This window comes from Serinus canaria, chromosome 2 (genome assembly GCF_022539315.1).
Source record: "Serinus canaria isolate serCan28SL12 chromosome 2, serCan2020, whole genome shotgun sequence".
Lineage (NCBI taxonomy): Eukaryota > Metazoa > Chordata > Aves > Passeriformes > Fringillidae > Serinus > Serinus canaria.
Window position 1 is genome coordinate 128,234,914 of NC_066315.1, and position 27,120 is coordinate 128,262,033.

The 27,120-nt window shown below is 42.6% G+C and overlaps 1 protein-coding gene across 6 annotated transcripts in view; it reads left to right on the plus strand.

The window, feature by feature from the left end:
- The first annotated feature begins 6,632 nt into the window (after positions 1-6,632).
- Positions 6,633-27,120, plus strand: part of ESRP1 (epithelial splicing regulatory protein 1) — a 32,326-nt gene continuing 11,838 nt past the window's right edge. For 2 of the 6 annotated variants that reach the window (XM_018912053.3, XM_009086918.4), the window contains exons 1-12: positions 6,633-6,985; positions 7,192-7,320; positions 8,145-8,258; positions 10,668-10,782; positions 17,934-18,032; positions 18,135-18,189; positions 20,033-20,143; positions 20,230-20,362; positions 20,458-20,500; positions 21,937-22,238; positions 23,753-23,971; positions 25,849-26,047. In XM_018912053.3, coding sequence (XP_018767598.3) covers positions 6,854-6,985; positions 7,192-7,320; positions 8,145-8,258; positions 10,668-10,782; positions 17,934-18,032; positions 18,135-18,189; positions 20,033-20,143; positions 20,230-20,362; positions 20,458-20,500; positions 21,937-22,238; positions 23,753-23,971; positions 25,849-26,047 — 1,651 coding nt within the window. In that variant the 5' untranslated portion in view covers positions 6,633-6,853. Of the gene's footprint in view, positions 6,986-7,191; positions 7,321-8,144; positions 8,259-10,667; positions 10,783-17,933; positions 18,033-18,134; positions 18,190-20,032; positions 20,144-20,229; positions 20,363-20,457; positions 20,501-21,936; positions 22,239-23,752; positions 23,972-25,848; positions 26,048-26,261; positions 26,305-27,120 lie in introns of all 6 variants that reach the window. The other 4 variants (XM_050970983.1, XM_050970984.1, XM_018912041.3 and 1 more) reach the window with 4 other exon arrangements.

The window sequence follows — 27,120 nt, forward strand, 5'->3', positions numbered from 1 at the left end:
AACGCTTCCGGGCCGCGCGGGGCGGGTAGGGCGGGACGGGGCTGAGGGCGGGGGCAGGGCGGGACGGGGCTGAGGGCGGGGGCAGGGCGGGTTTTGTCACCCCCAGCGCCGTCAGGGGAGACAGAGTCCGGGTTGCTTCAGCACTCACGGAGTCATAGAATGAATTAGGCTGGGAAAAAACCTCTGAGATCGTCGAGTCCAACCATTCGCCTGCTAAAACTCGGGCCGCAGTTGGGGTTGAGAACAGCAGGGCGGTGCCCCCGCTCTCCACAGACCCCAATGCCCGCTGGGCGTCTCCGCAGTCCGCGCCGAGCCTTTGCCTCCGCTCGGTTTCACAAGCTCGGTGCTGGTTAATTTCAGCCCCGCCTGAGAAATTTCCTCTGCAGCTTTTCCCATGCTTAAAGCAAACTCTTTTCAGGTGAAGAACTTGTCGCTTCTCTCAAGTTCGTGAGGCACAATTCCTTTCAACCTTTCCGCAGCGCCAGGTGTACCCGTTTAGCATCCATTGCTCTTCTGCAACAGAAATCAAGTTGGACAAGCACTGGGACACCACGAAGGCAAAGCCAGCCCGTGGCCAGGAGAAGGATATGGAATTAATCTTACGCAAGCGGTGCTGGTTACACAAGTTTTCTGTACGAGCTCTACGCCTGACAGCAAAGCTGCATCCTTTGGAGGAAGCTGTAAAAAGATGTGTTACATCTCTAAATGGAAGCCTCGGCCAAATACCTGCACTTTTCTTAACGGTGATAATTATCCCTTGCTATCTGCCTCGTGTCTGAAACAGCTGCTTATGAAATACACTGGTTTATGTGTGTATCAGGACTTCACATGCCCCTTTTTTGTTCCAGTAGCTGAGCTTGCTGCTCTCTCAGCACTCCAAACTTTCACTTACACCAGGAGCAGCAGTCCTCTAGGTTGCACTCCACATGAAAATGTTGCATCACTTTAAACAAGGCTGTGGTTCAATATATCCATTTGTGGCGGTGAAACTAGTTCAGGAAGTTCCCATCCCCACAGCACGTGTTGGGGAGCCGGCCACAGCATGCAATTCGCAAATGAGTTCTTCTGGCATATCTGAAGAGGTGTTTTGTGGCAGTGCAGGGATACTTATCAGCTACAATTTCTTCTCAGTTCACTGAAAACATGGTTGTGCCTCATGCTATTCGATCAGACGGAGTTAAAGTACAAATCCCTTTAAAGAAATATTTCACAATTTGAAAAATAATGGGCATCCTTCACCATGCTGGCAGATTTCCCTGCTGTTATTTTTGCCCCAGTGTGGATCCCTCTCTCATCCTGATGAATTACCAGATCTAAACTCCTGAAGTAAAATACAATATTTTTATGCAGAAAAGAAGAAAAACCCTTTTGTATGTATTTTACTAAAGTAGCACAATGCCTTTTGACACTTGGCATAGCTTGTTTTGATCACATTTAGGGGCTCTTTGGAGACTTCTGTGGGGCAGTAGCTTTGCAACTACTCCAAACGTGGGCATCACCGTGTGTGCCATTATGCCAGACGTGTGCAGTCCCTGTCAGATGGCTTCTCTGCTGGGATAGCCTGCAACAGTACTGCAACCAGGTCAGCCAGTGAGAGTCTGTGGAAACTGGCAGGGGAATTCCAGCCCTGCGTTTTTATCTGCAGTGACTCCCTCACTGCTGGGAACAGCTGCAGCTCTGGATGTGAGCAGAATCAGCTTTGCAGGATTCCATTTAGATGGCTCTGAATGCAGTGTCATTTACTTCAGAACATGGCTGGGCTTACAGGTCAGGCATTTCCTTGCTACAAGAACAGCAGTGCTTGAATGTCACACAGTTGCATGATATCAAAGAAGCAATTTGGGTATTTTGGGGGGGGGGGGTATATTCTCCACTGATGAAAGCAGAGACAACAGAATTTGGTTAGGAACAGCAGTTATCTTACAGACATTTTAAAAAATGGTGGCAAACATTAACACATTCAAAAAAGAATGACAGAGCTGATTCTCCAATTTCAGTTGTAAGGTGATATTCTGGAAGGAAACTGGGAAAAAGTGATACAGGTGGGATACTTGTCAGAGGCCAAAGGTCTGTGCAGGAAAAGATAACAGTTGCAGGTGATATTGGGGTGAAGACTCTCCTGTAGAGGAATAGAGCAGGGTGGGAGATGCAGAACTGGCAGAAAAAATCTGGACATATTGAGAAGTGCAAAGTCACAGGTTGTTTGTTTGTTAGGAAGGGGATCAATGGGTGAAAGAAGGAAGCTTTAGAAAAATTGAGGAAATAAATAAGAGGACACATGAGTCTCTTGCAGTGTTGGGGGCAGGAGGTGTGAGCTCCTTGGCAAGAAGATGGGTGTGATTTGTTTCAGAACTGTCCTGTTACAGTAAGTGGAACAAAAGGACACGTGCTGGGAAATCACCAGAACTAATACAAAAATGACAGAAAAACAGTTACATTGAGACTGGCAAAAGGGCTGGCAAGACAGACAGCAGGCAAGAAACAAAAGGATTGCCAGAGAGGTGATGAGTACAACAGTGTGCTGGGAGGAGCCCTAAGAGATTGCCTTGCTTCAAAGCACCCCAGTACCTTCCTGTAGATAACAATGCCCATGTCATCTGGAAGGTGACATTTCATGCAAAGACTATGCTTAACCAGTCCCAGGACAACAGAATGGCCTGGGACAAGCAACTGGAATGGGAGTACACAAATGCCAAGAGTCTGGGTAACACAACACAGGAACCTGACCAGCTGGTGCATGTTGTTAGACCAGATGCTGCAAGCATGCAAGAAAGAGGGTGGAATGGGAATTGTGACTGGAAAACAGGTGTTTTAGGGAATGTATTAGTCAAGAAAGAGAAAAATAAAAGGTAATGGCTCTACAGTGGCAATTAGTGACAAGCAGCTTCATAAACAAATGAATAAATGAAACAAGGGTTAGCTGGTAATCCAAAATACATAATGGGAATTAAAAATACTTTCAGGGTACAGATTCACTTTTGAAAGGGGTTACTGTACATAATGCAGCCTGCTGTAGCAATAATTTGGGGACTCACACTTCTAGATGAACAGAGACATAGGATGAAACAAGGGAGAAAAGAGAAGGAAAAAAGTGCATAAGCCAGAACACACCAAATCACTAGTAAAGGAACAGGTGCCCATCCAAAAATCATTCTCACAAAGACAAGGGCTGCATCTCAAAAGCCAAGCTGGCAATGAGAAAGAAACTGCCTAGGAAAGATGATTAAGTTTCACTGAAAGATGAGCAGCCAGAAAGCCAGAACTCTCTGTCTGGCATGCTCCACTGTGAAGCAATTTCAGAAATGTTCTGGATTTTTGTACTAAAGTATAAATGTTTTTCTAAGAAGTTGCAGTAAATGAAGACCGGAAAGGGAAACTACACAAAGAAATCCTATGCCATTGAATCCTTCTACTCCAGGCTAAGCAGAGATCACAAAGCAAACTCCCTGTGTGAGGACCAACTTCACTCCTCAGATGCTGAGTACAGATCACCTGCAGCCACTACTGAGAACAAACACCCCAGACCTTCACAAATGTTTTGCTCCATGCATCAAAAGTCAGAAGATAAAAGCACAAAGAAAACCAGGTGCTCTAAACATCAGACAAATAGGGTACAATTATCTTAGTTGTTTCCTGATAGTGGATTCACGTGAAAAATTTCAGCTACTTCTTTTAAAAACTGGAGGGGTTAATTTGACATTTTAGGCCCTTAAATTGCAGTCTCTGCTACCAGTGAATGTCAATTTTGAAACCTTGGACCAGAGAGAGTGAAAATCACTCCAGCCATCATGTGTCATGCTGGAATTTGGTAGCAGCCCCCACAAGGAGAACCAGGCTGTACCAAACCACAGCAGGGCAGGAAGAGGACGCCAGGGACTATAGGGACAAGTCAGTGGCTGACAGGATCCCCAGCAGTGGTGAAACACATCTGCTCCCTTCCTGACAAACAAATGTGTTTGTGCTAATAAAAGGTGGTGCAAGGTGTGAAACTGCAGCAGTATAAGGAATACTGATGAAGAAACACACAAGGCACACCTTCATTGAAATGTCCAGCACACATCTGAACAACCAGCTGACACAATGGGTGAACAGCAGGCTCACAAGTCAGGTAGAAAGAGTTATAGTGAATGGGGTGACATCAGGCAGGCAACCTGTCACTAGTGGGGTTCCACAAGGCTCCATCCTTGGCCCAGTTATTTTCAATGTCTTCATTAAGGACTTGGATGTGGGACTCAAAGACATACTAAGTAAATTTGCCGACAACACCAAATTGTGAGGAGCTGTCAACTCCTCTAAGAGCAAAGAGGCCCTACAGAGGGATCTTGACAAAGTAAGAGAGGTGGGCAATCACCAACTGTATGAAGTTTCACAAAGGTTAGTGCCAGATTCTGCACCTGGGATGGGGCAATCCTGGATGTATGGACAGCCTGGGGAATGAAAGGCTGGCAAGCAGCGCCACAGAAAGGGACCTGGGGGTCCTGGTCAGTGGAAAGTTGAATATGAGTCAGCAGTGCCCTGGCAGCCAGGAGGGACAACCCTGTCTGGGGGGCATCAGGGACAGCATCGCCAGCAGGGCAAGGGAGGGCATTGTCCTGCTCTGCTCTGAGCTGGGGCAACCTCACCCCAAGTATTGTGTGACATTTTGATCACCGCAATATAAGAAAGCTATAAACCTCTTAGAGAGTGTCCAAAGGAGGGCCATCAGACTAGTGAGGGGGAACTTTATTAGGAGCAGCTGAGAAGAAAGGAGGAGACTGAGGCGGGACCTCAAGACTGTCCTCAGCATCCTCACGAGGAGCAAGTACACATCTCTTCATTCTTGTGACCAGTGACAAGAACTTGAGGAAACAGCATGAAGCTGAGTCAGGAGAAGTCTATGTTATATATCAAGAAAAGGTTTTTCACCCAGAGGGTTGCTGGGCACTGGCACAGGATCCCCAGGGAAGTGGTCACAGTACCAAGCCTTCATTAGTTCAAGAAGCATTTGGACAATGCTCTCAGGCACATGGTGTGATTCTTGGGGTGTCCTGCACAGGGCCAGGAGTTGTACTCGATGATCCTGATGGGTCCCCTTGTTGCCTATTTCCCAACCTGCAAATGAAACTCAAGATACTTTTAGTAAGGAAGTAATATAAAAGAGGATCTTTAATGAAGGCCTTCAGGGGCAATTATTGAAAACGTCCACAAAAACCTACCCCCTCCAGGGTTGAGTACATTTCTATAGGTTTTAGGAAATTAGCAAAATAAAAAGCACTAATTTGAAGGACAAGTGATGATTCAATTCCCCCCCCAGGTCAAGCCCCTTCTCTGGAGCCCCCTCTTCAGCACTAGTTGCACTTTGTCCATGAGAATGTATCTCGAAGAGTCATTCCTGGCCTTGGTTCCCAGGAAGAACCAAGAACCAGAACCACTGGGGCCTTGTACCCCCTGGGGCTTAGAGCTCTGGAATTTGTTTTGTCTTTCTGCCTAGGAAAAGGCCATGGAAAAGTACTGGGAAAACTAGCTACTAATTGCATAGGTGACAGAGTTACAAATATATGTGTGAAGAACACAGAGAATGTATAAAAGAAAAAAAAGGCAAAACCCAAACATCACCCTCAGTTAGAGGCATCACCCTCTTACTCAGTATATTACATGAGTCTGTGATCTCAGTAAAACTTTCAAGAAGGAGCATCTGAATGAAGTTGGAAGTGAACAACTGAGATCCTAAAGAATTAAGTATATAACAGGATTTCTCTGCAGAAAGTTAGTGTCGTTTACTCTGCGTTCTGTGATTTGTCATGAAAAAAAAAAAATCTGTTGGAGAATTGTGCATTTAAAAAGGAGAATTTAAAACAGAGATTTCACCATAAAACAAGAGCGACTGTCAAAAGGGCCAAAGTCACCAGCTTATCAAGGGAAGCCTGCGACCGCCAAGACAACCAGCTGTGAACACACGACTTGTACCAGAACCGTAGAGAAGCTGAGATGCCGCTGCCTTAAGGACGACAGAGGAAAAGGCTTTACCGCCCTCAGCCCCGGTCTCCCTCGGAACTGCTCCCGGGGGCAGCCGGCCCGCACGCCGACACAGCGCTCCCGGGTACCACACTGGCCCCTCCGGCCCCCGACCAAAGCGGGGAACCCGCCGGGGCTGTTACGAGCGGCGTGGCCATCTCCCCTGTCCTTCCGTCCGGGGGACACAGCTGCCGGAGCAGGGCAGGAGCAGAACTGCCCTCTGCGACAAGTCCCGGCAGGACCGGGCGATCCCGCCCCGTCCTTGAGGAGTTGCACCATACCGGCGCAGAGCACCTCGCCGGCGGAAGGCGCGGCTCCGCTGGGGTCGGGCCGCCGTCGGGGCATGCTGAGGCTCCTCAGGGGCCGGGGGCTCCTCCTCCACAGTCGCGCCCCCGCAACATCTCCGCAATCCCGGTCCGCGCCGGGCGTCCCTCCCGCAATCCCAGCTCCGCATTCCCGGCCCCGCACTCCGGCTGCCGCCCCCGCCGCGCTGCCACGTCCCCGCCCGGCGGGGCCAATGGGCGGTGGCGCCAGGTGTGTGTTACCTGCACCACGTGGGCCGGGGGTGGGCAGGTGCTACCGCGGCCCCGCGCAGAAAAGCTCGCAGCCATTGCGCCTTTCCCAAGAGTGCAGTTAGTGTGGGAGCGGCTACTACTCACCTCGGGGAAAAGGGGGTGGGAAAGAGGGGGAGCCGTGCGCCTCCCCCACGCCAGGTCCTTGGGGAGTGAGGTTGCAGCTGGGGGTTCTGCCGCTTGGGTCTCGCTTGGAAGCGCCTGGGGCAAGGAAAGTTTCCGGCTTCTTCTCTTTCCCCGCTTCTCCCTTTCCTTCTTTTTATCCTCTCTGCTGGCCCGGTGGCACGATGACGGCGTCTCCCGACTACCTGGTGATTCTCTTCGTGACCACGGCGGGCACCAACGGGGCAAGGTTGGGCTCAGACGAGCGAGAGCTGCTCCAGCTCCTGTGGAAAGTGGTCGACCTGAGGAGTAAGGAGGTATTTTCACCCGACGGGGGAGCACCCCGACCTGCTGCTCCCCTTGGCGCCTGCCATGCTGGATGCGGGCAGGGCGGTCTCGGCGCTGGGCTGGTAGTGGGTGTCCCAGGCTGGAGCAAGCTCTGGTGGAGGGTAGGGGCTGGTGCTGCAGGTGGGGACTTTCAGCCCGGAGAGCTGACTCACCTCCTCCTCTACTTTCTCTGGAGCTGGGGCACCTGCATGACGTGCTGGTCCGGCCTGACCACACAGAACTGACGGCTGAGTGCCAGGAGATCACCCAAGTGGATGTGGAGAGCCTGGCACTGGCTCCACCGCTGGAGCAGGCATTGAGACAGGTGACACCCCATAACTGACCGCTAAGTGCCAGTCTCCTTTGGGACCTCCCCTGTGGGGTAGAGGTGGTATCATCATCTGCTTATCCCCACCATCAGAGCAGTGGAGCCTGGTACAGGGAGCCACAAACACGTGTGGGCCAGGAAGCCTATAAGTGTAGGGCTTTATGGGCCTTTCTCCCTTTTCTTGATTTGTCTTGGGAAGAACTGAACCCCAAGAGAGGACAGTTAGGGTTAGCTATTTCCCTACCCCACTCTCCTGCTATGCTGGACCCTGAGTGAGTTTCAGCTGAGGGTGAGCCCTAATCAGTGTTGGAAGAAGCCAGCTTTAGGTGTCCCTTGTCAAGGCTCAGCGCTCATCAGTCCTGGGAAGATAATGGTACTGAAGCCTCTAGATTAACAAGGAAGTGTGTGTGATTCCCATTGAGGGTAGGGCTGAAAGCCTGTCTTCTTTTTGACGTGTTTGAGTGCCCTGTCTAAAAAGCTCTTCTGCCTCAAGTCTTTGCACTCAGCTTTGTCTCATTGCAATGCTCTTGCAAACCTTGAAAAGGGTTTTCTTCTGTGGTGTGGGCTGTCTGTATAGTCATATCTCATTAGAAGGGGGGAAAGAGGTGGTTTACTTGTGAAGAGATTTATCATGGAAGTTAGCATGTGCTTAGCTAGTAAGAAACATATCTACAGAAGTGAAGGAGTGGGCTTATATGAAAAGGAATTTCAGCTCTGTGTTCCTGCTGCCTAGGAATAACATGTTACCAACTGATGACGCTGCCTAGTGGTGCCACTCTGATCTCAGTAACATGTATGTCTTTTCTTGTTCCTGCCAACAGTTTAATCAGTCCGTGAGCAATGAACTGAACATTGGTGTAGGTACTTCTTTCTGTTTCTGTACTGATGGACAGTTGCACATTAGGCAGGTTCTACACCCTGAAGCTTCCAAAAAGGTATGTAGTTGTAGCTTAAATCCTACTCTTAATGTGCTTTTTATGATTTCTTGCAAAACAAATCAACTTCTCTCTAGTATGAGGGTACCTTTTCACAACCATAGCACAAGCATTGCTCATATGTAATGTGCTTAGAGGCTGAAGAGCCTGTCTGTATGGAAGGCATATACAGTGCCCTGTCCTTGAGATGCCTTTTTAAATGCCTTTTTTTAAATCAGAAGGAAGAGCCTCTTAAATGTTTGAGAAAGGAGCAATGTATTGACAGTACTTGTAGGTTCTACAGGGTTAACAGGTGGGATGTGGGATTGTTGCTAAATAATTAACCATCTTAGCCATAAACTGTTTTTTGAAAATTTACATTCATGCCTAGTTATAGCAACTTTCAATCTTTGGGTATTGAGTTGACACTCCAAGGAGCAGAACAGTAGAGTGAGGCAGGCTATGAGTGATGATTAGTCCTGTAGTCTGGAGTTTTCCATAACTTCAGAGTTGCCAAATCACTAACAGTGTTATGAAGTCCTGCCTGCTTTTCGTTAGTGATAGGGTTGCAGCAATATGTGAGTCTCTCTGGTTCTGAAATAACTGCCTCAATATTAATAACACCTCATTTTGTGGTTTGGTATGAACATGCATTGCTCTGTAGCTGAGCTGTTCTGCTCTTCTCATTGTACCTGGCTTCTGTGGCCATCAATTTGCTGTCCCATATTTGAAGGGACACTGCTGCAGGTCTGTGCTGTTACAGAAGTGATATTGAATGAGCTTGGTTGTAGTACTTGTTTGTGCTTTAAGTATTGATAGCTTTGAAGGCTTAGAAGAGGAACAGTGAGCGTTATTCTCAGTGAAGGGACAGTTCTTATATATCTAACTTGCCTTCTATGACATAAAACCTGAGAAAATGTGGAAACAGGTTTTTAAAACACTTTCTTCTTGGCTAATAAAGTAAAACTTGTTAACCATTTAAATTATGGGAGTAAAAAAAGGGACACCTCCTACAATTATTTTACTTGGTTTGATGTCAGGGATCCTATTTCTGTATCATAACAGGGTCACAAACAGGCATCGCATCTTTATCGAAATCTTCTGTTGCTCTTTTGTTAAGAATGGTTCATTTGAAATTTGCTTTGTGCTGCCTGTAGATTAAGTAAACCAGATGCTTATGAGACTTGTAATAATTTTTTGATGAATATCCTAATGCAGGGATTGGAGTGTGGGATCACTAATATCCAGATAGGCAGAAATCTCTAGGCTCTTGATAAGATACTTGTTTCTAAAATATCCATTCTGAAACCATCTAGCAACTCCTGGTATTCAGAGAATGAATTGGCATCAGCCATTCCAAAAGAACATAAATGAGATACAGAACTTCATTTCACATCAAGAAAGAAAATCATGCTAAAACTAGAGCAGGAAATGTTGGCAAGCCCATCTACATTTTCATAAGTCTTTAAAGAGTATCGTTTGCCTAATACACCTGTCCATATGCTAAGATAAGCTCTAATGTTCTCAAAGCAGAGTTTGTTTTAGAGCCTAAACTGTGTTCTTTGGGCTCCCAAAATGTGCTTTCACATAGGCTGCTATCTGTTATAATGCCAACATGCTAACTAGTTGTTAAATCCCAGAAAGCCTTTCTCTGTAGTCTAGAAAGGCCTTGCAGGCAACAAACAGCCAAAAGGAATATGTACTATTCTGTCTGGGGTGAAGAGCTAGCTGGAGGAGTAAGGCTTTGCATTGGTTTTAATAGCTGTCTCCAAGACTTCTCCATATCTTCTCCTTTCCACTCCCAAAAAAATTAGAAGCATGTGGTAGATGCAGTGGTGGGGCAAGGAGGGTTTCATTGACTTCTAGTGGGCTGCATAACTTGCTTCTGGCTTTGAATGCTGCAGTTAAAGCAGTTACCATGCATAGGCTGACAACCTCTGCACCATGTCAAACCCTCTTCTGCACGGTCAGATTTTTTATTTGTTGGAAATAAATATTTGAAGTATGACTATTCTCCGAAAAGAGCCTTTTCTATAAACTAAAATACCTGCTAGTCTGGCTTAATTCTACAAACTGTACAAACTACCCTCTGGCTTTATACAGTTAAAATTGCAATCGAGAATTGATGATAAATGTTGCAATAGGAGGCATTTGCTCTGCTGCATATATGTTGGGTTTGAAGCTCTAGTAATAATGGCAAATGTTTTTTCTGGCAGTGCAAAAACACATTTGTCTTATTAAACAATATAAAGAGAAAACTGTTTAAGAAAAAAAAGTTTATGAAGATACTTACCTGGCTAAGAAGAGCTATCTGTAGCAAAGATTGTGTTTCCAATCTATTCTAAAGCTATTGTTAGAAAATTTGGTATCTATACACAAAGTAGATTAAACTCACCCTAATTGACAGTGGTTACTTTATTCCTTTTACAGAATATTTTACTGCCTGAATGCTTCTATTCCTTTTTTGACTTGCGGAAAGAGTTCAAGAAATGTTGCCCTGGCTCACCTGAAGTTAGCAAACTCGATGTTGCAGCCATGACAGAATGTATCCTTTTAACAGTGATGGTGTCTCTGCTGCTGTTACAGTCTTGGCTGAATTTTAGGACAGAGGTGTATGAGTAATGCTTGCAACACATGTTTAGGGGTGGTATAACTTTAATGAGTGACTCGGAGCTGTACTTAGTTTTCTCACAAAGATAAAGATAAAAGCATATGAGGATGAATGCTTCCTTGGAGAAAATCCTGTATTTCTTCTTGACTTCTGTATGTTTTCTTTACCATTTTTATATTAGTCTCTCTTTAAACTTCAGAGTTTGGTGTAAGCAGCACTTTTTTTTTTTCCCCAAGTTGCTGTTGTGAATTGTAATATTAAGTATGGGGGTTGAGTTTTATAGCATCAGTTCGATTTTTATTTTATTTTAGGCAAGAGCAAATGTTGGGAGATCACCTTAATTTTCAGAAGAGGAGATGGTTATTCTTGGTGTGACCTAGTAGTGAATCTCTAACACAGGAATGCTGTTGCAACATGTGGCGTTCAGTCTCATAGAAGGTGCACATGCTACACCTCACAGGGTGAGGCTTGGCTGGGACCAAGATGCAGTATGTCTCCATTTTCAGTGATAGGGATGTCTAAAACTGCTTTCTGAATAGTCTGAAGGGGTCTGTAACCCCCTCCTGTCTGGCTCTTCCCAAGTCTGAACTTCAGAGTTGAAGTTATTTGTCTGTGCCTTCCCTGGCAGTCTCCTCTCTTGCTGCAAGCTTCTGTCCTTATCCCAAAAATATTCCTTGACACAGAGCTACTGAGCTATTGGAGTAGTGGTCACAAAAGTCAGGTATCAAGGAGGAATAAAGGAATTTGAGATGCTTGTCTTTGGTATTGGTGGTTGATGGTACTGCTATTGTTTTTAATAACTTTTCTTCTGACTTGCTTATTGTGTCCCTGGAGTGGTTGCCATTAAGAGGTGATGTCTGTGGCTTCAGAAATTTTTGGGCTTTCACTGCAGAGCTACTATTGCCTGGGCTTTGTACCTGTTGGGGGCATAAAATACACATATGGGGTGGATTTTTGTTAACCATTCTGCTCTGCTTTGTTATCTGCAAATTAAGATTTATCTTGGCTAATGAAGGGGCAAAAATTATTTCTCCCCATATTCTGAAGGAAAGCAGTACACTTAGAGTGTGAGTGAATCTGAATCTTTACGTAGATAAGTGAAATAAATGCTGTGGTGCATTGAAGATGGATGATGGAAACTTAGTAAATTATGGTCAAAACCCTAGTACGTTGTTTAGGGAATGCTTTGACATGATCTGGGGAAATTAAAGACAATGAGCTACTTCAGCTGTTTCAGAGTTGCCCTTGTTTTCTCCTTATGTGAGTGTCTGGAGTATGCCTTTCCACTCTGGAAGGAGTTGTATGACTGTAGCTGCCTGGACTGTCACTGGTCAGCTAGGGCATGGTGATGAACTGTGCATTCCCTCCCTGCTGGGAGAGGGGGACAGACCACCCCATGTTACCTGACTGTCAGGAAGTCTCCTGACAATCAGATAACTGTCAGGAGTTACAGTTAGTGCTGCCTGAAAGTAGTTTTGGCAATTGCCAATAATATTTTCTCCAATTTCTTAGAAGTTTAGTCAGTCTATCCAAATGCACTCAGCTTGAGTCAAAGTTCTGGATAAGATATGCTTCTTAAGGTAAATAAACCTAACTTCATTCTGGTCTTGCATTTATTTTTGTGGCTTATTTTGTTTTGTGACTGCTGAGGCTCATATTTGTAAACTTGCTATGTTTATGCAACATAGCTAAAATCAATTCTCTCCCCTATTATTGTGTGGGAGCAGAAAATGCAGAGACCAAAAAGACTAAAACAATTTTTGTTCTTCTTTTATTGACAAATATGATAATTTTCTTTCTTCTCACCTTGCTGAAATGTATCAACCTAATCTGCTCAGTTTCAGAAGCTGCATAGGGTAATTGTCCTTGTAGACTATGGACGTGCATGTGATGTTTAGGATAAAAAGATTGTTTAGGCAGGTGTGGAGTCTAAAGACTAGTTCCATAAATTGTGTGCAGAGTTGTTTAGTTCTTCTTCCTTCATGTGTGGATATGCCGGGGTGTGGACAAAAAAACAAATCAGAAATAAGTACAGTAGGTTGAAATGAAGCTGCAGATTAGTGCATAGAATATGATCAGGCTCTTTTTATTCTTGTAGAAAGTGCAGCTTCTTGGCCTCACAGCTAAAGAGGGTGTGTGAATCTTCTATGATTTCTGCCACAGAAACTATAGTGTGCCAGATACATTAGCATTTGGTGAGGATGGAAGGTTTTAGTATCGAGCTAAGGTACTGACTAGATATTTGAGACCTGCATTTACAGACTGGTAGAAGCATAAGTAGAAGGATTTTTGGGCATATCCCTTCATGCACTTACATCTCCATTTATGTGTGTGGCCTGGTTTTAAGATGGTTTTAAGAGGAAACTCTTATGATATTAAATAGTTAGGAGAAAGTTGAGTATTAATCTACAGTCATTGAAGTTATTAAATTCTTCAAAAGCTTTTGTTTTGATGGGTCACTTTTGTCAAAACAACAAATTACAGGCAAATGAGAAATGTACACAGCTGTTCCCAACTGTCAGGGGAACTAACTTCCTACTGCACAGTCAATTCCAGAAACATACTTCAGTATCCAGTACACTGGATTGTAGGTGTTTGGCTATGTATTTCTTGCAGACAAGGCAAGCACAATCTTGTAAAAGAGCATAGAGATAATAGACTGAATAACTGGCTAGGTTTTTCTTCCTTTAGAAAGTACTTTGTGGACTTACTCTCTCAGGAGGCTACTTGAAATTTGTGTACAGCAATGAAACCATGCCAAACTTAAGAACTTGGGTGAAAGCTTTACAAATCTGTACTCCCAATCCCTGCAAGAAGTTATACATTTCACAACAAACAGCCACTCATTTCTTTTAGATAAAAGTAGAGCAATGTTTAAAATGCTATGAAATTCAAGGGACTAAGGCAGAACTGAGACTAGTTGTAATTTTTTGAGTACTACTGCTGCCTAACTCATAGTGTCAAAACAGTTCTTGTGTATGAGACAGTTTTCTGGCAGACTTTGTCAGAATTGTGTAATTGTAATGACAGCAGGACAATTATGAGAAATTTTGAGTAACAAAACTTGAGGGAACTGATCATGTTCCAGCAGAGAAAAGGACTTGGGTCTGTCGACATTTTTTTTTATGTGTAAGCATACAAAAGGAGCAGGGTTGTTCTTGCACCCTCTGTACCTCCCATACTTGCTACACTTCTTGATTTGCAAAGCTTGCTGAGCCAGTTTTCAGCCTGTGAGTGCCTTCAGGGTGGAGTGAATAAAGCTTGCATGACTATTCCTATTAGGTTTGCAGAAGACTCATCCTTTGCCTCGAGATTGGGTGTGCAGAAGCTATTAAATGGCAAATAGCTCTTGCTTCCTCCAGTACTTGGTTTGCTCCATTCACTTCTGAACTGGATGTGTGAGGATAACTTCTTACTAAGAGTATCTGCCAGTGTTGTCAGTAGAAACTCAGGGGCACTCCAGAGCAGCTTGTTTAGTGTGCTAGATATTGTGGTACTGAAACTTGATTTGTTGGGGTTTTATTGTTTGGTTTGTTTTTGTGGTTTCACCTGGGAGTCCTGGAAACAATGTGGAACAAAATTATAACCAATATTGCTTAACTCTGGCATATAATACCCATAATTGGGTATTCGGTTAGAATCTTGGATATTGCTATTTGTATTTCCTGTGATAATACTCAGGAACTAAGTAATATATTACCTTTATGCAAAGCATTATGTAGAAAGATGTAATCTTCTGTCTAAAGGGACTTAAATAAAAAACAGAACAAAGGGAAAAGGATCAGTGCAGAGCACAATTGCAATGCTGTTTCATGTCATCTCAGGTTAAGTTAGTTATTCAATGAGAAAGGAGTTAAGAGACAGTGGGAAGGAATAAGTCCTGGAGGACACTGGCAGTGAATGAAGCTGTGGTGATACATCTGAGGAAATAATTTAGAAATTTCTTCCATGTTAGAGAGGCCACCCTAATGTAGAATATACCTTTCCTTCCTGCTCCCTTTAACCTGCTGAGTATTGCATGAGGTGGTACCACAGCTGCACACCAAGATTAAGTAGCTCCTTGTTTCCCATCCTGCCTTATTCGGGACTGTCTTTTGCTTGTTGCTGCATTAAGAAGATACATGTGGATGCTACTGCATATATGAGCTCTGGACAGCCATGTCTGGTTTCTAACACTTCTTTAAAAGTGAACTTGGCTTATCTCCTGTAATTGTCTTTCTCCAATTGCCCAGGAGAAGCATCCCTTAAATATAAATGTACAGTAACATATATGTGGTCTCCTATCCCTTCACAGAACAAGGAATGGGGTTTATAGACTATTTCATTTATATTTTTTCCCAATTACCATAACTTCTAGTGCCTCTGTCCATAGGTGTCTACCTCTGTGTAGTCAATCTTGTTCATTAGAATACAGATTTTTACTTAGCATGTTTTTTAAGCATGTGGAAAACTATCAGTTTTCTTCTCCAGTCTTGCCTAAAAGCTGTGCTTCTACCTACTCAGAGGTGAAGGTGTGAGGTTATTCCTGCAATAATGTTGACGACTTACTTCCTCCTCTCCACTGTGTTTATGTTTCTCTAGAGTTTGACACCACTGACTCCCTGTGTCTGACTGGTACCAGCTTCTGTTGGCACTAGAGCATTTTCAGGAACTGCTTCTCCTGTGGACCAGCGTTTTCAGAAAACGTTTTCACTGAAGAAAATTATTATGGGGTGGGGTCCTTGTTTGTTTTCCTTATGCGATAGTTTCTCTTCAAATTCCTGCCCCTTTCACATTGCTCATTCCCCTCTCTGAATGCTGATCACTTGTAGGGATCTTTGGCTCAGCACAAAGGAAATATTGAAATGTCTTCAGTTCTGACAGCACAGTCTAACAGCCAAGCACATGTGTATGCATGTCCCCTGCTGGAATAGCTATTGAAACTCCTGCCCCATTTCTCTTGACTTTTGACAGAGGAAACACATTTCCAAAATCTTCATAAATCTTGGTCAGGCAAGACCAGGGTTCCAACACCTGCACCATCAACAGCTTTTGGTTCCCTCTGTGAACAGCAGAGGCTCTGCACAAGCCCAGTGTGGAGCTGTTAGGTGCTACAGGAGGAACAGATTCTGGAAAGGGAGGAGGAGCACTACTCTGCTCTGGTACACAAGGTGCCCAGAAACATTGTGTGCTGCTGCTTAGGCACCCTCTCTGTCAGTCTGTTTGTGGGTTATTTTTCTTTCCAACCCCCCCTTTCTGGGGGCAGAGGAGGTAGTGAGCTTGAGTGTGTTTAAAGCTTAGGAAGAGAGACTGTGATTAAGAAAATTTTTGTTGTCATAAATAGTTGTAATCTCTTAAACCATGCTTTGGAGTTGCTCAGGCTTTTTGGCTTGGTTTTTAAGAAAACTATTTAATGTTCACAGTACTTTACTCCAAAGAAGGAACTAGGAGGGGGAGGGTAAAGGCAATGACTAGGAAACTATTTATAGTCCAGCAGTTGGAGGGGAGGAATCCCTGTTTAAGTATTCTGGGTTTTAAACTAAGATAATTCACTTAAGCTTCAAATGTTCTTCTAAGACTAAGCATCATCCTCTCACATTCCATACTCCAGTGCACATTTAAAACCAACAAAGTTTCAAAATCAAATTAGCCTGAAGTGTCTTTTGTTGGCACAGCAGCTTTCCTTTCCTTGCTGTGGAAGAGGAATGCATTAATTCAGTTCAAGTTATTTTTCATTTGCAACAAGACAACTGTTAAACAGTTTTTTAAAAACCTGTTTCTGTAGGATGTCTTGCTGTCATCCTACAAATAATAGAGAAGACCTTATCTCACAAAGAAATTTGTGCTGGCTCACGTGTTGATGAGATGAAACAACAAAGCCGGTATGAGGTGTTTGTTTCAAACAGAAACTGTTTTGTTCCCTGCACTTCATGTAGGCATCTGACAACTCAAATGTTGCTCAGCTCTAGGTGGAGAAAGCAGGTTTCTTCTTAAAAGAGGAATACTATCTTGGACTATGAAGCAATCCTTGAAAATCATAATGAGGACTCTGGAGCATTTGAAATGGGTTTAATGTAGTCTGGGGGGGCATGTGGGCAAATAATTGGTGCCCTTGACTGTTTCCAGTGTGTTGCATTATTGTAACTACATGTCAGGATGGGTCTTGTTTAAGAAACTCATTTTTGCTCTGAAGTCCTAATGCAAACTGATAAAGCGAGTAAAAAGTGCAACACTTATTCCCAGATTTCCTTATTTCTTGTTCTGTTCTTGATTACATTTTTTACCCTTCAGTCCTCAAAGAAAAAGAGTGAAAACGACCTTTTTAAAAATTTTCTTCATAAATAATGGAGTAAATTTGCAAATAATCTTGCAGTCCTCTAGCCTGGTGTTGGAGAGGGGTAAATATGATGGAAAGCAGGAGATACCATAGTAAACTGTTTACAGTTGTCTGAAAAAAGATGGTCTTTCTAAGGCCTTCCTGGGACCACCTTCCTGCTCTCTATTGCAGTCATTTCCAAAATCCTTTAGCCCCACAGCTATGGGTTGTGGGGCTCTGTTTTGCCTCTTGAAAAAACACATGATGGACTCTAACCAGATTCTCAAAATGCTTTTGTGCAACAGCACAAAACTTGGGTTGTAACTTCCAATAGGCAAGGTTTAGACAAGGTGTCACTTATGAGTTTTGTTGAAGTGGTAAGATACTTGCTCTGCTTTGGGATTTACCTGATCATAAAACATGTCCCTCAATTTCTGGAGCTTTTAGTTGATTATATGCTTCTTCTCCTGCCCCAAATCTTCACCTGAAGATTAAAGAGGACAGGGCTCCAGTCTCTTCCACATGCAGCCGTGTATCTGTCAAACATACATATTAAATACATGTCCTTATTATGGAGTCTCATGTCCCCAGACACTTTCTCTAGTGACCTTACACTCCCACAGGTGGCAGTAACTAGAGGCCAAGGAAGAACAGCTAATGTATCCCAGCAGGAAGATGGATTAAATCTTCCTGAGAAGCAACATACAAGGATGACATGAAAGTGTGTTGCTCTAGCAGGAAATGGATTTGAAATCTGTTTGGTGATGATTAACTTAACTCCAGCAAAAAGATTTAAATCTTGACAAGAACAGTCCAGCATTTCCCTATGGAGCCTCTCAAGTTGAAGATATGGGGAATATTATTTTAACATTAATATCTGACCCATACAGTAAGTGATTATGATGAATGAGTTTTCTTTGTTCCTTCTTTGGTTTTGCTGCCTGTCCTGTTCGTTGACAAAATAGGAAATAACTTGTGCTGTATTTCATAGATCACCGATTTTCAGATCCAGAAAGGGTGAACTACAAATTTGAGAGTGGGCCTTGGTAAGTACTTCCTCCCTCTTCTTGTTGCACATGTTTCAACCCCACCACTTTTTATTTAAGGTTACTGTTTAGATCAGCTGAACTTCTGTCTTCCTAATTTGCTGATAGTTGTTACCATTATATTTATTTACCTTCCCACTGCTATGGGAATTGATTAGATCCTTTAAGTGGGAAAGGGAACAGCAATCTATGATCAGATGCAAACCTGTTTTCTTGTTAGGCTTCAGTGTTGCCTGTTAGCTGCTGAGAGTTCTGTGTTCTGTTTATAAGTGCTTATAATGGGTACTAAGTGTGTTGTGCTATTAACAAAGAATGTAAGCAGTATTTCAGAAATAACCCTATTAGTTACTAACTCTTGCACTCTTCCTGCAATTTACTACACAGGTACTGCAAATACATGATTTTTTTAATAGGGAAGAAACACTTTCATAAAGATACTGTGCCAGGAATACTGTGCTACTACTCAGTTGTTTAATCTATGGTGATTCTTATTCCCAAATATGTTTTAAACATAAAGCTTTATCTGTTTTTGATGCCTACTTTGTTGCTTGGGTAGTTGGTTTTGTTTATTTTTTTTTTTTAGCGTAACTGCCTTTTTTCTATGTGTAAATACAGATTTTTCTTAGTGGTTTTCTCAGTGATTTCTCTGCAATATCACAAGATACTAGTGTTCAACTGACTTTATTTATATTCCCATCTTACACAAATACTTCCCTCTTTCAGATTAAGGATCTGTCATAATGGTAGATGATGCTTATACTTTTGAGTCAAAACAAGTAAGAAAAAATGCAACATTGGCGGAAAGTATCCAGAGAGATTAACTCAGAGGCTAATCTGTTCAGCCTTGTTCTAAGCTTTTTCCTTTTCACTAACAAAATTCTGGGATGACATGCAAGATTCACATTTCATTTGAGATAACGAGAAGTACAGAACTAGGAGGCAAGGGGGAACAGTTTGAGACAGACCGCTACAGAAAGGCCACCTGAGAAATGAAAATGTGAGTGAGAAACATGACCCATCAGGCATAATACAGCCCTTTTGTATAGAGAGTCCTCTACTACTGAACAACACTTCATCTACTTAATCAATCACTTAAGCCCTTACATGCAAAAAAAGCTGTTCCTGCGATAACCAGAAAGGCAGGCTTGGGTAGCTGTGAGGTTTTGTTGAACTTGACACTTTCAAGAAATAAGAGAACAAAAGGGACTGTAGTAATGACCAATTAAACCTGGCTTTCTGTGGCTAAGCTATTCCCATGCTAAGCAGCCAATGTAGCCTTTAGCTATGTTAGTCTCTAGTAGCCCAGTGATGGCCCCAGTCAGCAATGTTAAGGCTTGACTCTTCAGGCTAGAGTCCTGTGTGTGCTGAGTACAGCCCAGAACAGATTTGGTCTTGGCTTGTGACTGGTTCTTATACACTGTCACAGTAGAAATAATAAGCACTAATCTCTGTTACATCTAATTATTCTGCTTTAGTTTCTAACTAGCTAGATTAGAACTGCAGGTACTTGATTTTTATACCACTAACACTCTTCAGATATTGGAGAAGCAGGAAAGGGAAGTTAATTAGGAATATGATTGAAGAGATGACAGCTCAAAGAGCAAATGTGGTAAAGCAGGAAAGGGTAACTTGGAAAGGGGCAACTTAACAAAGCAAACTCTCCCTTGGAGAAACTTGTACGGTAGCTTTCAATTGTTGCTGGCATTGGGCCTCACTGCCTTGGCATTGCTATCCAGCAGACATGGAGCAGGGACAGAAGCCTGTTCCTGGAATATAAATGACAAACAGACAGGTGGGTATGTGGCAGATGTCTCTGCATTACTACTTCTTTCTGTGCCTGCAGCAGCAAGATGGAACTTGTGGATGACAATGCTGTTATCCGAGCAAGAGGATTGCCATGGCAGTCATCTGACCAGGACATAGCGAGATTCTTCAAAGGTCTAAATATTGCCAAGTTAGTAGTGAAGAATTTACTTGTACCTTTGTGGCTCTTCAGCTGCATAGATCATGGAGTTTCATCTCTTGATTTAAATCTTGCAGAGGAGGTGCTGCACTCTGTCTCAATGCCCAAGGTAGGAGGAATGGGGAGGCTCTTGTGAGGTTCGTAAGCGAAGAGCATAGAGATCTAGCACTACAAAGGCACAAGCATCACATGGGGAACCGATACATAGAGGTGGGTGACATGTGACATGATGGGCTTTGAAACCCTCTTGTCAGAACGAATGCAAATTACATGGCAATCACCTGTTCCTTTTTTTTTTCCTTTAGGTATACAAGGCAACAGGTGAAGACTTCCTTAAAATTGCAGGAGGTAATGTTTAGGGGATGAAAAGGGATGCTTTGTTCCATCAGCATGTCTGACTTTTGGCTGCAAACTGCTCCTGTTGAATGTGGCCCTTTTTTCTGTCTTTGAAGAAGTTGGCTGGTGTATTGATTATTACGTGTTCTGCTAGCAGCAGTCCAAGATGGTCCATGATTTATCTGTCTGCCTCTCTTCCACATTCTTGCTGTTTTCAAGCAGCCTGTCAATCAGGATTTGATTAGGCAAAGCGATCTTGTATGTGAACTTAATTTGTTAGGTCATTTTTATGATAGTGAGAATCTAAATGCTATTGATTCCTAAAAAAAATGAAACCAGAGTAGTTTTTCAAAACGATGTAACTGCTGTTGCTGTGGAGGCTTGCACATAAGAGCAAATAAATATCACAGTGTAAATACGAGGGATTTATAGAACTGATTTTCTTCAAATCTTTGCCTCAGACTAAATGGGGAGGATTTAGGGGAAATACTTATTTAAGGGAACTCTTGAAATATTTGCTGATAATTGAAAGACTGCAAAATTTGCTCTTCAAACTCTCTTGATCTCTTTTTCCTTCCCCTTTTTCTGCAAGCATACAAAATTTGAATTAAGAGCCAGTAAGTTTTTTTATCTGCAATACTACTTTAAGTTCCTCATTGCTTCCTGACCAAGATTTGGGCTGAGGTTTGTAAGTAACTAACTGGAGATTTGAGGTTGAGGCTTCAGAGTGGGAGATGCTGTTAAACTGTCAACTGCATATCTAACTGATAGGTTTGGAAGTACTTATGCTATTCCAAGGAAAGATGTTGCACAGTGACATTTATGAAGAATGGTGTGTCTGGTACAACCAAATTTTGCAGAATAAGAGAGCTGTAAATGAAAGGACTGTTTTAGGATATTAATTTGACTAGCAGCTACCTTTGAATAAGTTAGTGTTATTAGCATCACTCATCTTCTGAAGGTACTGAAAACAGAATTGTCTGACTTTGACAGTTCTGTTGGGATAGGATTAAATCCTTGAGCTGTTTTCAACCTGCTTTTCCAACTTTCTTTCCCAGGACACTAATCTGGCCACTTGGTTGCCATCTATTATGGCTCCAGAGCATGCCAGAGGTATTCCACAGTTAGACAAGGGGCACAATAGCACAGGCCCTGCTCACACAAGAGATTGACAGATTGTGCTTTCCTTGAGCTTTGAATGTTGCAAGTACTGCCTATTTTTCCTTTGAATAAAGATCAATCGCCTCTAAATTATGGGTAGCATTATTATACTTTAATGGGAGGTGTCCTATACAATATATCTAGTTTATCAGAGGGTCATCTTTCCTGACTTAAGAGGCAAATATTGTTCTACCTGCTCAAAAAACACCTGTGGGAGAGGATGTAGTTATGCTCATGATTTTTATATACTGGACTGAAGTGCTTCTGTACCTTTTTTCTTGTTAAAGGTACTTCCAATGAGGTTGCACAGTTCTTGTCAAAAGAAAACCAAGTGATTGTCAGGATGCGAGGTCTTCCTTTCAATGTAACAACAGAAGAAGTGCTGACTTTCTTTGGCCAGCACTGCCCTGTAACAGGAGGAAAGGAGGGAGTCCTGTTTGTCACTTACCCTGACAGCAGGCCAACAGGGGATGCCTTTGTCTTGTTTGCTTGTGAGGAATATGCACAAAATGCACTGAAAAAGCACAAGGATTTGCTGGGGAAAAGGTACATTGAACTCTTCCGGAGCACTGCAGCAGAAGTTCAGCAGGTAAGTGCAAACCTTTCAAATGTTGGCTTTCTGTAGTCCAGACTTCTATGCTGGCAATAGAGGAAGCAAATAATGCTGGGCCTTGACTTGAAAGCTTATTTTGTCTTTTCTCACTCTTGACTGTTGCTGGAATGAGTATTGTATGAATTTCTGAGACTCTGCTCCCTTGAAATGTAAAATCTTATGGTATAGGGATGTTCTCAATCATATACAGACCTCTGGGATTTTGGCTTGCAATAGCTTTGTAAAATGTGGATGTGGGTCTTGTGCTTTACACTATATATTCTGGATTTGACTACATCCAATGATGATCTTGAGCCAAAAGATTTATCTTAGTCAATGACACAAAAAAGCAAAGCCTTTTGATGTAGTTGTCCTCTCCAGTGTAATGTATCTGAAGAATTCTACAAATTGTCTTTAAGGGCAGATCTGTGCTATCTTCTGCAAGCACAGGCTACCTAGCAAGGGTGGTGGGAGTTTGAAACTGATGAGTCTGGCTTAAAGGGCTTGGTGGACCATCAATTGTAGCTAAGCTGTCAGGGAAAGGGAGGAGAGCTGGGCAGACTGTTTTAGTCTCCAAAAATATTTGCAGAGCTTCAGTTGAGGTAAATACCTTTTAGAATCATGTCTAGAAGTTATCTGTGATGCAAACTGTAGCCATGTCATTGCATCCAAGAAATTATGCAGCTCTGTTCTTCCTAATATGTAGAGATTTCAGTGCTTTGTTTAAAACATGACATTAGTGATTAGAAGGCCACAGTTCTCACTTGTCATTGCATTTTTCTCAAGTATTCTCAAATGTTTCTTTGTTCAATAAAATCTTCTGATAGCTGTATAAATGCAAATAAATATTAATCTTGCTCGGAGAGTTCAGGAGCAGTGATTGAATATTCAGGCAACTTTTCACCAGACAGGGTTTTTACTGTTAAAATTATTGACAAGAAATGTCAGTGTGTCACGGGTACTGTGACTTTGTAATGCTCCTAATGTTTCTTGAATGGACTATGGCAGGCACAGTTAGGGATGTGTGGTAGTGAAATGTGCTTCTAGTTCCCAAACTCTCCTAAAGTTTTGCAGAGGAGATATTTTTGGGCAGAAGTGTCATTGTGACTGTAGATGACTGTAGATGGTAGAATGTTTTAGGATAGTTTCACAATAAAAATACTGTAGATATACAGATTTCATGTTCTGAGATCTCTATTGAGACTTGCATTATCTGTTCAAGTAAATTTCCTAAAACAAAACTGGTTTTTGAGAAAAAAACCCCAATTTTTTTTAAAACAATAGCACAACTATTTATCGTAGAATGACTATAGAAGCCTGCTAGATTCTGAGCTTAAATCACAACACAGTGCTTAGAAATCAGATATTTTACAGTTAATACTTGTATCTAGCTCATTAGTATCTTAAAATACTGCTCAGAGTGAAAACAGGTGGCATTGGGGTTATGTTTACTCCTTCTAAGTTGACAAATGAGTAAGGAGGCTTCTGTAATCTGTTTTTGTTTTGCACAGGTGCTGAACAGGTACTCTTCCACACCTCTCATTCCTCTCCCAACACCTCCAATTCTTCCAGTATTACCTCAACAGTTTGTGCCTCCCACTAACATCAGAGACTGCATACGTTTGCGTGGTCTTCCCTATGCTGCTACTATAGAGGACATTCTGGACTTCCTGGGAGAGTTTTCTACAGATATTCGGACCCATGGAGTTCACATGGTACTAAATCACCAGGTTGGTAGGCAATATGTTTCTAGCCACTCTGCCAAATGCTTGGATATATGAATACAGTCCTGATGATGATATCCATCGGGAAGCACCTTTGGGACTAGCAGTAATTGTATTAATGTGCCTCCAGCTCTCCTCTAAAAGTGTACTGGCAATAGATGACTTGAACCCTGCTGTGCCAGCTGCTGCATTTGCTGTAGACTGGTTTCTTTCACTGAGACCCAAGTGCTGAAAGCTAATCCAGTCTTGGAGAGGTTGGTGCTCCCAGAATAGCAGCCACGATCCTGAGCTGTGGGATGCTTGAAGTGAAGAGTCTTGCTCAACAGTGTGCATGATTCCTCTCGTACCTGGTGAGAAGTGCCATCAAAACACAAGTGTGGGCAATGTTAGCTCTCAAAGGAGTGGTTTGTCCCTGCCTTGCTGAACAATGTGCCACAAGTAGATTTGAGGACAAATGTAACTGCAGCCTTCTAGAGACAGGAATTCCCGTGTCAAATGTCAGAAGGTTTCCTGTGCTCGCTCTTTCTTTAACCAGTCACAGCTAAGCACCAAGATTAACAGCTCATTGATGTATATGAAGTGTCACATCTTTGCCATTGTTTTCTGGAAGCAGTTTCTACGAAAACCTTTTAGACAAAGGATTGTGCATTCTTGTGATCTTTATCTTTCTATTTTTGTGACTTCAGGGGGAGGAGTCCTTTAACTCCATGGAGATGCTCTGAGTGGTTCAATGGAACAAGCTGATTAAAAAACTGCATAAAAATTATGGTTCTTAAATTGGTTTAGCTTAGGCTGAATGTCAATCAAAACTAAAAAGTACTTCCTGGTTCCAAGTAGGACTTTTGTGTTTCAGGAATATGGGGAGAAGGGACTGTAGTAATTTCAGTACTTGTCTATCTAAAGACATTCCTGTGCCTATGGGAACTTGACCTAGACAAGGCTAAAAATCTGTAATGAATGTGTAGTGCTGGGAGAGATTAAGAAAAGTGCAAATACTAAAGCACAAGTAATGATTTACAGTAGTATCAGCCCTTGACAGCACTAATGAAAGAACCTGGATGAAGAAATTGGTGTATACATATAACCCTAAGGGCTGTCTGCTACTCTTGCCTTGCCCAAAGCTATCAGACTTTTTTTTTTTCCTCCCCAAATACTGCTTTTGCCTGACTACTAGTTTTTTATCTTTCTCAAAGTTCACAGGTTTCAATCCTCTAATCATAAACGACTGTGTAAAGGATGCTGATAATGTTGTCCCCTCCAAAATGAGAAGGACTGTCCCAGGACTTGAGTTAGAGCCAGCTTCAGATTTCTCTCTAGCTTTGGCTACTTCAAATCAGCAGCTGCATGTGGCTAAAGGAACTCCTCCCAGTGGTGTATCCCACTCATTTACACATATAAAGATGGTTTTTTCCTCTCTGCAAGCTCATATGTTAGGCTAGTTAGTACTAAACATCCCAGCCCATGTTTGTCTTCAGAAAATAAAATTTAAAACAAATTGTTTAGCAATGAGCACTTTTATAATGAATTTTAACAATCACAGGTAATAAATGGCGACTAGATCTTCCAATTCTGCATTCATAGTGAATTTCTAAGAGCAGGTCTCAAAGCACCAAAGTACTACTGAATTAGTCTCTCCCATAGGTGTCGTTTTTTTTTTAATATCTAGATGTAACAAGTGACAGTGTAGCTTAATCAAAACAGGTTAATAAATACAATCAAGTTATCACAAGTGGGAAAAACTTTAGAGAGGAGAGTGCTGATGAGTGCTCAGGATGACTGGCCATACTTGACTTTGGAGAGACTTCTTATAACAGCACAGATTATTGCTATTCTGCTCCTTCATAGAACCTACAGAAACATGTCTTTGTCTGCCTTGTTTGTAGGGACGTCCATCGGGAGATGCTTTCATTCAGATGAAATCTGCAGATCGAGCTTTCCTGGCTGCACAGAAGTGTCACAAGAAGACTATGAAGGACAGATATGTTGAAGTCTTTCAATGTTCTGCTGAAGAGATGAACTTTGTATTAATGGGGGGCACTTTAAATCGAAATGGCTTGTCCCCGCCACCATGTAAGTTACCATGTAAGTTTTGCTTGGGTCTTGCCACTATGCTCTACACTGTGTGTGGGTAGGTACTGGAGCTGCTTTGCTGACTCTTATCCTGGTTCTTGGATAGCATTGTGAGAGGGGGGTGTTAAAATAAGGTCTTTTGTCTTAAATCATCGCCAGCTTGCAATCATTATTTTTCCCTTTGGTTGTAAATATTATGACTGAAGAACTACTTTTGCTTTTCCAGTGGCAAATTTTCCCTCCCTTCCCTGAAACTTTAATTGATTGGGGTGAGTGATAATTCTGAAAAGTAATTTCTAAGCCCTGCCTAGACCTTAAAGCACTGTTTTGTATTTTAACTGACCTGTACTATATTTTTTTGTTATGGTGAGCATGTTAAGTAAGAGACCTTCCCTTTTCACCTCCAAAACCTAATTTGAGAAACCACAGGTAGTTCTCCCCTTGGAGACTTAATCATGTGTTCTGCCTTTTGAACTGCAAGTGACTGAACTCTTCCTTTGGCTTTTTGCTGTTCATATGAAAGGGAGGATGGCTTTGTGGGAGTGAAATACACATGGCTCCTGCCTCAGAGAATTGCAGAATCTGTATTAAATTTTGATTCTCAGAGCTGCTAGGATGAGCACTGACTTCTATGCAAACTTTTGGTGGAAGTACTTCAGGAGCTTAAGGGCTAACTTGCTAAGCATCTGTGCCACATAAATCTGAGCCTATGGGAAAAATAATACTTTGCTTCCAAAATGATAAATGGCAAGGTAGTCAAGTAGTAGCTTTCTCTGTGTCTCTCTGTGCAAGCATATCTTTTTTGTTTGTAGATCTTTTAAGAAATATCCTCTACATGCTAGTCAGAGCTGCCAATACAGCAGCAAACTTCCTTTTGGGGTGGTTTCTTTTGAGTGCAAGTAGACCTTCAGCTAATCCTTGGGAGAGTTTTCTTTCAACAAAAGTATCTTGAGCAGGGGTCAGCAGTAGATAGTCCTGGGTGTGATGGCTGTTCCAGACGGGTTGGAACCTGAGAGCCCCTAGGACAGGTTGTTGGGCAGAGTCACCAACTTTTGGAAATGCACAGGTCAGTGTTCCCATTTCCA